The 15213-nt window shown below is 40.5% G+C and overlaps 1 protein-coding gene across 1 annotated transcript in view; it reads right to left on the bottom strand.

Moving 5' to 3' along the window:
* SLC1A3 (solute carrier family 1 member 3) overlaps positions 1–3845 on the bottom strand; it is a 76896-nt gene extending 73051 nt beyond the window's left edge. Inside the window, exons 1-2 of the mRNA XM_059417011.1 lie at positions 3710–3845; positions 1837–2108 (exon numbers count right to left, since the gene is read on the bottom strand). Of these exons, the coding sequence (XP_059272994.1) occupies positions 1837–2017 (181 nt within the window). The 5' untranslated portion in view covers positions 2018–2108; positions 3710–3845. The remainder of the gene's footprint in view (positions 1–1836; positions 2109–3709) is intronic.
* Positions 3846–15213: the final 11368 nt, after the last annotated feature.

Raw genomic sequence — 15213 nt, 5'->3', positions numbered from 1 at the left:
TCAGCTCTAGCATTTACTATCTGCATGACTATGGGCAAGTTGCTTGATCTCTCCAGGCTCATTATTCTCATCTATAAAACAAAGACCATACTAATCATACCCACCTGCTCACTCACAGACTTGTTTGAGGATTAAGTAAGCTAATACAGGCAAAACACCTAGAAAGTGGTTGGAATAATATATAAACATTTGCTATTATTATTTGGCAGCTACTGTTTGGCTTGATGACTATCATTCAACCATTTAACATTTATCATTCAACCATTAACCATTTAACTTCCAAGACAATGACACTGGGCTGAAATACTTTCCCCAGGAATGTGCTTAAATCTGGGAATCTGGGGCACCTGGATGGCTCAGTCGGTTAAACATCTGCCTTTGGCTTAGATCATGATCCCAGGGTCCTGGGATAGGGCCTTGAGTCTGCGCTTTCTGCTCAGTGGGGAGCCTGCTTCTCCCTCTGCTCCTCTCCCCGCTTGTGCTCTCTCTCTCTCAAATAAATATATAAAATCTTAAAATAAAACAATACAAAACAAAACCCACAACAAACCTGGGAACCTACTAAAGCAAGCCATTGCTTCCCTGAGTCAATCAGGACCTTTTCTCTTTGAACATCTCCAAAATTAGTTGAACGGTCATTAATCCCCAACAATTACTAAAAGGAGCCAAAGAAGCTGAAATGGAATATATCTAAAGTCTTGTGACAAACTATTCCTCTGTTGTCTTCCTGTTTGTCCAATTTAAGAATCCTAATTTTGGGGATAAAGTTCTACTTATTTTTACATGCTACAAAACTTTCTTAGTTTTTATTGTCATTACCTCTTTATATTTGATGGAGATCTTGGCAAACTCCAAGGTAGAGATTAAAACTGTACACAATCCCCCTTTCTCCTTTTGGGCCACATAGTAGAAATTTATGTTAGATAGTTTTTACAAAAATGGCATTGGTTTATGTATTTACCAGCCTAGGGATTTCTATATTGGTTCAGTCAAAGAGTCCAAGTAAGTTGTTTCTTTAGTTCTATCTTAGGATCGATGCCACCATAAGCAATAAGTGATAATTTCAGATATCAATAAGTCAAACAGAACAATGTTTTATTAGTACAGACTGCTGTCAACAATGCTACATTTGTGAGAGGCTGAAAAGTTTCAGAAAAGGGATGGCTATTTATGGCAAGATACGAATGAAAACGATCTGAGTCAAGATTTTTCTCAATTTACTCTTTCCAGTCACTGGATGGGGGAGTGCAAACACGGAAGGGACTCAGCCTCTACCTCTAGGCACAATACTCAGCTTCAAGTTAGCACCAGTTAGAAGAGAATTACTCTTAGGAACCCGTACCTCATTTTGGGTGTACTAATTGTATAAATTAGTTTGAAACTAATTTTAAACTAATGAAACTAATGTGAAACTAAACTAAACTAAACTAATGTGAAAGTGACATCATAGAATGATTACATTGTGGCCAAATCTAGCATGCCTGCTTGTTTTGTTATTTAACTGCTCAGGCCTAATGATTAAATTATCACTCTTTCATCCTTACAGGAAATGGGAAAACATTTGTTTCCCTTCTCCACACAATCGATTGATTTGCATAATGCCTAATGATGCTTCTTTCAGATTCCCATGTGTTTACCATACATTGCTCCAAACATGCCAACAGACTGTCATTTAATGGGAGGAAAAAAAAAAGTCTTCCAGTTCAGACGCAAGCCTAGACTATTATTTTGAATACCTACAATCAGTCCATCTGATAATATGCTCAGGTAGCCAGATGCCCCAGAGAAACGAGATCCTTTTCTTTTTTTTTTTTTCTTGGTTATCAAATAACTTACCCACAATGACTGCAGTGACAGTGAGCAGCACAAAAGCATTCCGAAATAGGTAACTTTTAACATCCTCCTTTGTGATGTTCTGCACTTTCCTTTTGGCCAAGAGTGTGCGCTTACGAACCCCTCGCTGGAAGCTCTCCATTCTGCCTCCCAGCCTGGGCTCTTCTCCATTGCTTTTAGTCATATTTTACTTCTCTAGGAGAGACTCTTCTTTACACTTCAGTGTTTCGGAATCACGCCCGGAAAGTCAGACCTCTTTGGTGTTAAGAACACAACTAGAACCAGAAGAGAAGAGACAAGAGTTACAGCCTGCAGGGTGAGAAATCAGTGCGGCCCCACACAGGGCAAGCTGATGGTACACTGCATCATCTAAGAGGAATCAAAGGCTAGAGAGAGCCACAATGCCAGGTTGCAGGGCTGGGATATGCATATTTCACTGGACCACGTGTGAGAAATATGTGTAAGTTCAGAATATACAAGCAATTAAACAAACAAACAAAAAGAAGATAGGAGAATTGTGTGTTCTATTAAAAAAAAAAAAAATCAGCCCTTCCCATTCCAAGGAGGCTATAAAAGGGTTCATCAGATCCCTGAGTGTGACTGAGCGGTCCCCATTCCTCTTCTCCCCCCAAACTAGTCAAGTGCTTTTTGCACAATGTTCACCCTCAATAAATGTCTAATTGAATTGAATGCACAGGAAGCACTCAATAATTACTTGATGGCTTGTGTCCTGTACATGGTGAAGGCATAACCAGGTCAATAAAATGAATGAAAATATTGATATTTCACCGTCAGAGCTTTCTGTTATATATAATAAAGTAATGCTTTTCCTCATTAAGGAAAAAACAGAATATATGCACAGGCCTTCAGAAATATATTTGACAATTTTACAGGGTCATTTTTAAATTGTTTTTCCCTGAAATAAGCAAAGATCACGGAGCCCGTCTATGCATGATCTGAAATCGTCATTCATTTTCTTTTTTATTACAAGCAGAAAGTAGTATCTGTCTTTGTGGCAATCATATCTGCAGTTTCCTGAGGAAACCATCAGCGACTTCTGGGTATTTCAAAATTTAGGATTTCTACAACAGAGGAGATGAATCCAATTTTCATGCCAAACATTACAGCATGTGGTTTCTAGTTTCTTTAAAGTGCTCCTAGGTTATTCAAATATATCTAAGTCCATCTCTCCTGGGTGGAAATCAGTTGTTTTGAAGAAATCAAAGGGTTCCTCCTGTTTCCTAAGATTTGTGATCCATAATCTTTCCCGTGATCAATCCGAGTAAAAATCAGTGGTGCCTGTGGACGTGTGTCTAAGTCAACGCCAGCAGCCAGCGTGTGGGGCTGTGGGGGAGGTCACTGGGAAGCTCTAGCAGACTCCTCCGAAGCCTTTGGCAAACCCAAGTGTGGAAAAAAAGACTCGCCTGAACAGTTCTGACATTTTAACAAAATTGCAGGTTGGGGGTCACTGATCATACGACCCGCAGCTTGCTTGAGATTTCACAGCAGATTAGAAGTTTAGGGAGAAGGGAAGGAGGGGTGGCCAGATTTTTTTTTTTTTTCCTCTTTTCACTCATCTCTGGTTCCCTTTCCAGTCATTTTTGAAGCAGACCAGCTCAGCCTTGATTTTTTTTTTTTTTTTCCCTAGCTCTGGAACCACACTCTACCCCCAATCCGGCCCGAATGACTCAACCTCAAATTGGAGGGGACACGGCACAGACATCACGCGCTCCTTACATTAAAGGACCAACGTGGACTTTATCTACCAAAATGGCTAGTTGCTGACTCTCGCTACTCCGCCTGCGAAAGGAAATGCACCGGCGGGGAAGGGCAGCGAGGAGCGAAGCCCGGCAGGAACGCGGGGCGTCAGACTTACCTTTCCTGGTTTTGTAGCGCGGAAGGGACCGCGGGCGGCAGTGACCCGGAGGATCCCGCAGCGGGTCCGGCGGAGCAGCGAGCGCCGGGAGCAGGGCAGACACGCGCTCTGGGGCTGCGAGTTACTATCAGCGCAACTTAAGAAAAGGGGAGGAGTCTGCGCCCGAGAGAGGGGGAGTGGGGAGAAATGAAAACACCGCCGCGAAGGAGGGGAGCAAAGCCGAGGCTTCTGGAATATTGATTAATTTTGGCTCACCAGAGGCATGCTTGCTGGCTTTGTTTTGCTTCTTAGACCACTTCACGCTTTGTCAGTTCACTTTCATTAGGAATGCAAAACCGGGAAGCATGGCAAAATAAAGCTCACACACGCTCAGAAAGCTGGAAGTCTTGATTAGAACGTTCCAAAGGAGACTTTGCTAAGACCACATGTAATTATCCCACATTAGTGCAGGTTTCCTCCCCTGAAGGAAGCATGGGAGTGTGTGCTCTTTTGCCTGGTTGTACAGCTAGTATAAAGAGCCCTTCTTTTTAGAATTGGGAGAAATAAATGACGTTTCTTGGGAAGACCCAGAGCTTGACAAGCATGGAGAGAGAGAAATGCTTACTACAACTCTGCAAACTTGCCTAAAGTTACTCAAAACACAAGATGAGGCATGTCCCTATGTTAGCAGTTTAAACTCTTCTTATAACAAATCTAATTTAGCTCCAGCTGCCTGAATTACAAAGTCTAGAAAGGTAAGAAACGCACAGAGACCAGGATCTTTGCTGAGCTATAAAGTAAAAAGCATTTTAAGACCAGGAGCCTAAATGCACACTGGAAGTTTTGTGATTTCAAAAGATAAGTTGCTTTACAGATAGATGCTTCAGTATTAAAGGATGCTCAGTGTCTCCTCCCCAAAAAGCACCCCTCCCCATTGGTTCTAGGAATTGAAAATTCTCATTGCACTTTTAGCCCACTTCTTAGAAAGGAAAATAGGTAGTGGAAATAGATTTTTAAAAATGAAAAAAAAAAAAAAAAAGTTTTTAAAACCCTGACTCAGCTCCAAAACTTAGAACTTGTTTAGCATGAAGCACAAAGTTTGAAACAAAAACCCATACCAAAAATTACAGCCAGAGTTCTGTATTCCTCATCATTAAATCTCGTATTCTCCATGCAAAATCTGCTTAGTTCTTGTGTCTGTCATCCGACAGGAAGGTGTGTTTTTTCCCCTCATTAGCAAACCCAGGGAGAGTCTAATGATAATGTCTCCTGTCAGCTTCATCCCTTTTGTGTATGCCCTTCCGAACTGGTTGGGAAGCACTGGCCAATCGCGTAAATGATTTAAAATTACAAATGAGCATCATTTGTTTACCAAATCATAATGACTTTTAAACTTGGCATAATTTTAAGGGTTTATTGAAAATATATAGTCTGGACAGTCCCAGCCCTCAGGGATCTTCCACTTCCTGTGATCTCCTAGGTCACTTAGCATCTGGACCACATTGTTTAACACTTAATGACACCCTGTCTTCTGCTAATCCTGTCTTTTTAAAACCATTTTAAGCTTTGGCTTCTCAACTGAATTATAAGTTCTTTGAGGGCGAGAACCAGTCCTATGCCTCATATGTAGGAAACATTAAATAGCTCTTATAAATGGATGGCATAGTGTAACAGTATGAAACAAAATGCTTTTCAGCCCTCTGTGTTAAAACAAAATTATTGGTTTTTATGGTGTGCTTCTGGCCTAGGTGCATGGAGCAGATGTCGTTTCTTAACACCATGAATACATTCAAAAGCACTTATTTACTGCCCTAAGTCCTATCTGAGCTATGGGTTTAAGACTAATTTGTCCATATTTCTTGTGGAAGTGACACGTATTTTAAGAGAGCTTAAGAGAGAAATCTTTAAATGATTTTAAATGGAGCTCCAAGCCAAGTGGCATTTCCGTTTTTAAATTCTGTTTTTTTTTTTTTTTTTTTTTCATAGACAAGAAAAAGGACTAGAAAAAACACACTTTGGTTTGCGTAGAGATGAGAAGGCCCTACTGCCCTTTCTTTTTTCCTTTTTTCTAATCCCTAAGGCTTGGTTAAAAACCATTTCATTATTTTAGTTTGCGCAGACATTATTGGAGTCTGGTGTCCCCTTGAGAAGGGAAGTAATACACCACTGAAAGTTTTGTTGGCTGTACTAAAAATCGAATGACTAAATGAGATGCAAAGAGTTCATCTGAATTACAAGGTTTTAGTCTGGGGGGAACTATTGGGAATTACTTCTTTTAAGCACCACTTTCTCTTTAGGAAAGCTGTTAACTGTAATGCCCTTGGGGCAGCCTAGGTTTACTCAACACACATTTCTACTTACCTTTTCCCTTACTTCATAAATAAGACCCTTAAGTGTCAAAACATTTTTTCCTTCATAGAAATATGAAATAAGTGAAAGATCAAGAAATTATGAACAAGTCTCTATAGGCCAGATTTCATTTAAAGCTACTCTGGGTAGGAGTCACCGAGCCAGGGAATCATATTAATTCTGGTGTTCCAGAGTGGAAAAAAAAAATCTCATGGGACAAAACACTGCTTCTTTTGAAAAATCTTCCAAGAATCTTCTGTGAACATTCTATGCCATACGTACATTCTTTTTTATTTTTTTGAGGAAAAAAATGTCACTGTAACAACCACCAAGTCTAACGTATTTTAAATATACTGTTTCCATTCATTGGTCTGAAGTATGAAGGTTCATGATTAACGAGTAAGTGCTGTTAACATAGTACAGAACAATCAAATTTCAGCACTCAAGATAAGGGCATTCTGGAATGAGAAGAAGAAAATGGATTAGAAAATATTTCTAACCTTTACCAAATGTTTTCTACTTTTATTTTTAATTACATGTTTCACGAGAGAGTTTGTCATTCTTGATTCAAATAGCTTATGTTTTAGGATCTCCTATAATTGGGAATTATAGAATGTGAAGACATGAGCGGGAACTGATTTAACCTGGGCAGAAATGCTAGAGCTGTAGTTAGAGTAGAAGTAGAACTTGTGATAGGTGGTCTTTCATTTTATCTTGAATTTTTTCTTTCTAAGACTTGAAGGTAAAAAGCAAAACAACAACAACAAAAAAATCCGTGGTGAATTCTGGTTAGTGGGAATTTTTAACTCGATTGGACTTAATTTAAACCTAGATGAAGCCTGAAAAATCCAGCTCTAGGAATGGATTATAATTAACCTTTTCCATAATCATTCATTCACTCATTCATTCAACAAACCTTGAGAAATTGTTGTGCTGCAAATGCAGTCCCTTTCCTCAAGGAGCCCACGAACACACAACTGTAACTATTATGCAGTGGGCAAGGGGAGAACCCCAAGGGAGTTATGGGAACTGTGTGTAAGGGCCTGTTTACCAGGACTCTGATGGAGCTGTGCCTGGCTTCACATTGACAGAGGATCCGAAACACCAAATTAAAGAACTTGAACTCTACTCCCAGGTAAGACAGAGGCACAAGATTTAAGTGCAGGAGTGATTTTAAATTTGGGGTTGATGCAAATCCTTGAAGTGAAGAAGACTTGAGTTAGGAAGTAGAGGGGAAGAGAAGCATTTACCAATTTGGGAGAGTTCACACCCATGTTAAAAATATAGACCATCTCACAATATTGAGGCTCTTCAAGGGATAGACTGGCATTGAGTGAGACCTCTTGCATTAGACGAGGTGTGTACTCCCCACACTCCTGGCCTGCCCACTTTAGTTTTAGTTTCCTTTTATATACTCTCGTGTTTTGACCTTTGGAAGTGGTTTGAGCAATGGCAGAAGGCTAGAGAATCCCAACGTAAGGGGGAAGAAGAAAAAGGGGAGTCCTCTAAGAGATTCATTCCTCGTGAGAAATCATACCAACCATTTGATCACAGGTTAGCTAAGAATTGGATATAATGGTGGTTTAAAGAAATGGAATACATTTTCTTCATACTAAAACTAAAGATGATCCACTTTTTAGTGATGATTTCACAATTGCTGTTGCTATTAATGGTGACATATTGTGAAATGGCTTTTTTCCCAGTTTCTCCCAGTTGCCAAACTTCTGAAGGACCAGAATCTCGTTTTAGTTGAGAAAAATCATGTAAGTTAATTGGAATTACAGCTTTCGGCTGAGGGCTAGCAATAATAGCGAACGTTTATATAGTGCTTCTTAGTTATATATAAGGACTTCTACGTGTGTTATCTAATTAAATCTTTGTGACAGTGCTTTAAGGTACATTCTATTATTACTAGTCCTGTATATCCAGATGTTGATATGGAGTTTCCTAGGGATTAAGCAGTATGCCCAGGATTACAGTCAGTGAGTGACAAGAGTTCACAACAATTCCGAGAACTTCAGTCTCTTGGGGTGCCCAGCTAGCTTAGTTGGTAGAACATGCAACTCTTGACCTTGCGGTTGTGAGTTTGAACCCATGTTGGGTGTGAAGCCTACTTTAAAAAAAAAAAAAATAATAAAATATTTTTAAAAAGAAAAAAAAAGAACTTTAGTTTCTCACTTTTTTTTTTTTTTTTTTTCCCAAAAGAAGTCCCTGGTAGCTTGTATGAGAGATAGATAGAAAAGAAAGTAAAAGACATTAAAAGGAAGGCCTACCACCTGTTATTTCTTCTGGAAAGTTAATCTAAAAACCTCCTCCTCCTCCACGTCCTCTTCATGTTCCTTCTCATCCTCCAATCCCTGACAGGGATTGATTGTACCTCTGATCTGCTCCCAGGGCTCCCTGGGCTTACCTCTCTAGAGTGATTACCATTCTGTTCTGCAACTTTCCCTTTCTAGACTGTGGGCTCTTTGAGAGCAGAGTCTATGTATACCGCATACTCAGTAATCAGCACAGAAGGTCTTCAGTGAAGAGTTGCTGCATGAAGGAATGGACAACATGGCCACACATTTAAGAGATTACATTGATCCTTCTATAATCCTAAGACTTGGAGAAAAGACATTAATAAACATCAAACTTTAAAAATGGGAGGGGGGAGCCAATCAATTTCTTTTTCAGTCCTGACAATATGAAATAGACCCAAGCGGGGCTGCTCTAACTAGATGGGTGGGAGGTGGATGTCATGGTCTATTTCAGTGTTTCCCTTTTTCTTCCTCAGGTAGGCCCTGAGGCACCTCATCGATCCAAGGATTCCATCCATCGTCCTTGAAAACAAGGATGAATGATGAAGTCAGGTTGGCCTCTGCTGTCGCTCCTTGGGGCTAGGTCCAGGTTTAGATCTTGGGTCCCCCGCTCTTGCTCCCATGTGTTTTCAGTCAATAAACCACATGTTTTTCCCTTCCCAGTTTTGAATGTCATCTGCAGGATGAGGTTGGCCTACATTATTTTTCTCAAGTTGCTTCCCCTATTAACATTCTATGATTCTAGATCGTGTCATGCCAATAATGGGCTTGGCTTATCCACTTCTGCCTATTCAGTTAAAGACACAAATTTTTATATGCTTTCAATGATTAATGGCTTCTCATTAGATTTCTCTGCCACAAATTAAACACAAACACATAAACAGTCCCCCAAGGAAACTCATTGAAGGGCATGGATTTTATGAAGTGCAGCGATGACATGAATCTTTTATAACTGTTTGCTGGTATAGAATCATAATTACAGCAATCAAGAGAGATACACATCTTTTGTAGGGAAAAAAAAGTAATTATAATTTAAAAGCACACAGCTTAAAGTTGCCATCACAAAAACGACTATTATAGCAACTATTTCGCATTTGGACATTTTTTTGGCAGGAGGTCTGGGCATTGTTTATTGTGAGTCAGAAACAGGCACTGAGAAAATATGCAAATTTTTTAAGCAAGAGAAAATGCAGCTTTGAGTTGAGAAAACAGGGTGAATGGTGGAAACTGTCTGGGCCTTGAACACAAATCAACCTTAGCTGCTGAAATCATTTTTGGTCATTGGATGCTGTTATAGCAATCTGGGGTAAGGTCAGAGTAAAGTTGTTTTATGCTTTAAAACATACATTCAAGATTAGTGCTGTGTGCCTGGGTCAACGTCTATCTTCTGCTAATGTCGTGTCAATGAATTGATTCTGAGTAGAAAGACCAGGGAAGAAAGCCACCAGAATGCTCATGGATCCTGTGTTCCACGGCCGGGCAGGGGAACTGTTGTCACCTGGTGAGGGGTCCACCTGTGGGTCGCAGAAGAGGCAAAGGCAAGTCTCCTTCTTCCCCCAGCTGCTTCCCCACACAAGATCACACATGCTGAAGTGAAATGAACTGAGGGTGTTCATGTCAAACTGAGTTTGTTCTTGTCATCAGGTCTCAGTTGTGGAAAGGTGTTTCTATTAGAACTGCATTAGGTCTGGTCAATTCTTTAAAAAAAACCCTGAAAAACAAAAAACCAAACCAAAACAAAAAACCCTTAATATCAATAGGTGAAATGAAGGGAGATAATATGACATTGGAGAAAAATACACTAAAACTGGGGTGGGAGTGTGTGAACCTTGGCAAATATCTGAAAGGTCAGATAAGGGCTGGGTTTCAATTTTTTTAACCCTTTTTTTTGGAATAAAATCTCAGTGACGAAACCAACAGCAGTGGGGCACATCAAGGATAAGCCACTAGGTTTGTCCTTTCTCTGGCTTCCCCTTTGCCTTTCCCTTTCATTGTCTCCACTGCCAGTATCTGGACCCCGAGTGGGTTCCCAGGGTCAGATAGGAAAACAACCGAATCAGGTAACTCAAAGTACTCAAATTCTAAGAAAAACACTCTCATAAGCTGGCATAACCTCTGAGGAAAAGACAAAATGCATAAAGTAAACTCTAAGAACCCAAGTTTTAGTGATGCCTCAATTAATAAATCTTACAGAGGCTGACTCATTCTAGTAAATTCCATGATAGGTAAGATGTGTGGGCATACGTGTTTCAGGTCTCAGGCTTAGGTCTAGGGAGTTGGGTGGTGATGAGACAGACTGCACTGAGGGACTGGTCATATTTTTTATGGCCTTGTGACCTAGCTAAGCCCTGAGACAGATGTGAGAAATGAAGCACAGCAAAACCAATGGTTTGCCCCATATCAACCAAATGAATATCAGCGCCAAGACCAGAACCCAGTGTTCACTGGGTTCTAATTATTTTCAGAGAAACATGTTGTCCTATAATCCCAATTACATTCAGTGAAAGCTTTGTGTGATTTGATTCATTCATGAGGCCACTGTTTTAAAATCGAATATTGTAAGTCTGTGTTTTCCAATATGGTAGCCACCAGCGACATATAGCTGTTGAGGACTTGAATGCAGCTGGAGCAAATTGAGATGTGCTATGAGGATAAACGATACACTGAGTTTTGAAAACTTGATCCAAAAAATAGTAAAGTATCTCATTAATAATTATATTGATTATACACTGTAATGATAATATTTTAGGTATTCAGCTAAATAAATTATATTAAACATTAAAATCAATTTATCTGTTTTTTTCTTCTTAATGTGACTACTACGAAATTTTAAATTACATATGTGACTCACATTCTATGTCTATTAGGCAGCATTGTTGTAAAATGGTTATTCTTTTTTTTTTTTTAAGATTTTATTTATTTATTTGGCAGACATAGATCACAAGTAGGCAGAGAGGCAGGTAGAGAGAGATTGAGAGAGAGAGGGAAGCAGGCTCCCTGCCGAGCAGAGAGCCTGATGCGGGGCTCAATCCTAGGACCTCAGGATAACCTGGTTATTCTTTATAGAGGAGTTCTTGTTCTTTGTAGAGGAGTCCTTGGAATTGGCAGAGCCGGCAGAATCTCTTTGCTAGCCCATTCTCTCCCAGTTTATTTAAATAGATTGGTGTAAGGTGAGAATATTTGGTCTCTGCTAGTGGTAATACTACTACTAATAAAAACAGCTACCATTAGTTGAGTCTTTTCTATGTGCCATGCACTGTGCCAGATGCTTTACATTTGCTTTATTTACTTGTCACAACAACCCTAGTGTTGCTGTTTTATTATTCCCACATTACCAATGAAGAAATTGAGGTTCAGAGAGAATTAGCAACCAACCAAGGTCACAAGCTAGTTAAGTGGTTGGACTGGGATTCCACCCCAGGCCACTCACGTTCAAAGCTCAGGCACTTGAAGGCCACACAACTCCTTTTTGCAGGAACTAACACTCCCAATGAAAATAATGCCCTCAGAATTCTACAAATTCCCACCAGGTTTAAAGGCACTAGAGGGAAGGTGAAACACACAGAGAGGGCCAAAATGGTTGCAGTCCTCAAGGATATTACAATACAGGAGGGGAAAACAAATGCGTGATGAAATACATGACAAAATAAAACCTGATGAGAGATTTAAAATGAAATGAAACAAGATGGGATTGGGAGGGAGACAAACCATAAGTGACTCTTAATCTCACAAAACAAACTGAGGGTTGCCGGGGGGAGGGGGTTTGGGAGAAGGGGGTGGTATTATGGACATTGGGGAGGGTATGTGATTTGGTGAGTGCTGTGAAGTGTGTAAACCTGGTGATTCACAGACCTGTACCCCTGGGGATAAAAATATATGTTTATAAAAAATAAAAAATTTAAAAACTCAAAAAAAAAATAAAATAAAATACAGACAAATAATTAAAAAAAAACAATAAAAATAATTTTTTATAAAAAAAAATAAAATAAAAAATAAAAATAAAATGAAATTCTTTAGACAGAAGGGGGATTAATTCCAGTTGTGGGGAAAAAGGGTTTCATGGAAGAGACAGCATTTCAGAAGAGACTGTGAAGACGAGGAAGTTTCTCCCACAGGTAGGAATAGTTCGGGAGAGTCATTCCAGGTGGAGGAATGGGCAGGAACAAAGACGCACAGTGGTGTGAGGGGACCAACAACGACTCCAGATGGGCTCTTAATACATGGTTAAAGGACAAAGAAAAGACCAAAAGATAGGGATTACCATGTTTTGGAGAAGCAGAAAGGTGGGTTGAAAGTAGAGACAACTTGCATACTGGGTGTTCTTGACGGATGCAGTCGGAGCATTTCTTGGGTTGAAAAGGAGACTTAGGTGTGACTTTTGCAAAATCAAAGATAGTTCTGTACTAATACACTTTATAGAATGCTAAGTCCTTTTTTTCTAGAATCTGGCATAACAAGCAATACCAATACGACCAATAAAATCGGTCCCTAAGACCTTCCAAGAACTACCCAATCTTCATGGGCCAAAAAGAATATAACCATATGTAACGAAGACACCATGTGAGTGATCCCCTGGTGGCCAACATTCTTCCGTATTCCAGGATCTCCATCAGCAGAAACAGAATGCCTTCTAATCCCCCGCTCTCTCCACAGTCCGCATCTGGTCAAAATCTTGGTTTTCTATTCCATTAGAGGAAGATGTGTCTTGGTGGCAGTGGATTCACCAGGGAATAACCATTGCTACCATTTACGTGGCAGACAGAAAAGATTAGAAAAAAGCAGCTTTCACCAGATGTAGAAGAGAATGAATAATTTTATCAGGTAATCCTTTGGAGTCCCTTTTTAGATGTCTGCTATGTTTTTCAAATGTAATATTTAAGAGAGCATTCACTCCTCATGCCCTTGACAGGGTGGCTGGGTTTTCCCCTTCCTCTAGGGCTGCGTATACTTGCATCTTTCCTCCATTAAATCCACCAGGACTCAGAATTTTTACTGTTGGTTCTGTGTTCAAATTATTCTAGAACATTGGAGCTACCAGGTGAAGCCTGTTGTTCTGGAGTAGTTTAGTGACTAAAATGTGGTCCTAATCTAATTCCAGCCTCATGATTAAAATATGTGGGGATGGGATTAGGGTAAGGAGGCATGTAGAGGGGTAAATTTACCCCGGGATAACAACTGTTTGCACTTTTTACTTCAGGTTCCTCACCCTAGCCCAGCACTAGCAAATCCCACTCCTGGGACTAGCCCTACTCCATGAGGCATTTATTGTCAATCCTGGCGCTACCCTTCTGGCATTCCTTTTTACCCACCAGGAGCGTCTGGTTTTCCCAACTTCTTATCATAGAGAATTCATTGCTTCCTTGCCTGCCTTTTAGAACTGTTTTATTGGGTCTTCCTGATGAGAACGCAATCTTTGAGATATTGGGCTTTATGGAAGAAGGTCCTTCCTATAGGCTTGTCTTGAGCTGCTGAGAGCTGTCTAGAGATTTAAAAATGCACATTGACTGCATGATGTGATTTGTGTGATTAGGGTGAGAAAGAGGAAAAGAACAAAAAGAGTGGACAAGGGCACAGATAATTTTCAAGAGGATAGAGACAGGCTACGCCAAAGCTGAGATTTTGTTTCTCATTATAAAGGCAGCGTGGACCAGAGGAAGGCTCCTTTGCGATCTTTCTCTTGAGGTTGACTTAACATTTTCAGATTTCTCAGCTCCACCAGCATGGGCCCTACAGATTTTCCTCTTATTCTAGTGTCGCGCTCTCCCGGTCCGCAGAGATGACGCAATACACACATAGGTCGATGCACAAGCTCTTGTTTATTCCCTGGTGGATCTTTCTCCTCCCCCTGCGGGGAAGTTCCCTTGCCTTATATAGGGCATAACAGCCTATCACAGAGGTGTTCACATGAACAGGAGGTATCTGGGGCTCCTAGGCAGGGGTGGCATGCGGTGTTCATGTGATGAGCACGAGGTCACGTGTGGCCAGGGCGGATGTTTTTTAGGCTGTCTGTACTGCTCCGGCGCCATCTTGGGGTCGTGACCGGCGCCATCTTGGGGGCGTGACTCCGACATTCTAGTGCCCCTTCAGTCTTCTATTTAGCTTGATCTTTTTGACACATTTAAATAAATTTTTTTCTCCTTGAAATGTTTAAAGACTTGGGTCTTCAAAATAGCTTCTCTTCACAAAAGAGTAAAATATATAGAGTTCTTAGGGTTGCTTCTCTATACTGCCTCACGCTCTCATCCTTCACTCCCATTCAGAAGCGTGTTCACTCTCCATGCAACAGACATTAATTGAGTCCCTACTTGGTGCCCAGCAATATAAAGTTGTAAAAAAGAGGAGAGGAGTTTTGACCTCATGAGCTTACGTTCTGGTTGGGAGGAGACAGACCCTGTGCAAATAAATGCTCATTGCTTATGGAAAGGGCTTTGGACCTCACGCTCAGTGGGACAGGAAGCCATTGTATGGCGTAGCTCCATGAAGCGTAGTCTAATGGCCTTTAAAAAGGCTGAATCTGGCTGCTGCATGAAGAGTGGTAGCAGTGTGGAGACTAGTTAAAAAGCTATTGGAATAGCCCAATGAGAGATGATTGTGGCTTAGATTAAGGTCACTGACCAGAGAGGTGGTAAGATGCATTTTTGACAGAAGAACTGTCAGGATTTAATGACAAATTGGACAAAGGGTATGAAAGAAAGAGAGTAGTGAAGGATGGAACTAAGGTTTTAGGCTTGAGGAAGCAGGTAATTAGAGTTTAACTAAAATGGGGTGGAGAGCCCAAGATTCAGGGCAGGTGTAAGTGACTGAAGAGTCCTGTTTTGGATCCTCTCAGATCTCCAAATGGAGCTGTCCAGGTGGCAGTGGCATCTAAGAGAGAGA

Source organism: Mustela nigripes, chromosome 12 (assembly GCF_022355385.1).
Source record: "Mustela nigripes isolate SB6536 chromosome 12, MUSNIG.SB6536, whole genome shotgun sequence".
NCBI classification, from domain to species: Eukaryota; Metazoa; Chordata; class Mammalia; order Carnivora; family Mustelidae; genus Mustela; species Mustela nigripes.
The sequence above is the reverse complement of the archived record's forward strand: the minus strand, read 5'-3'. Positions and strand labels throughout refer to the sequence as shown.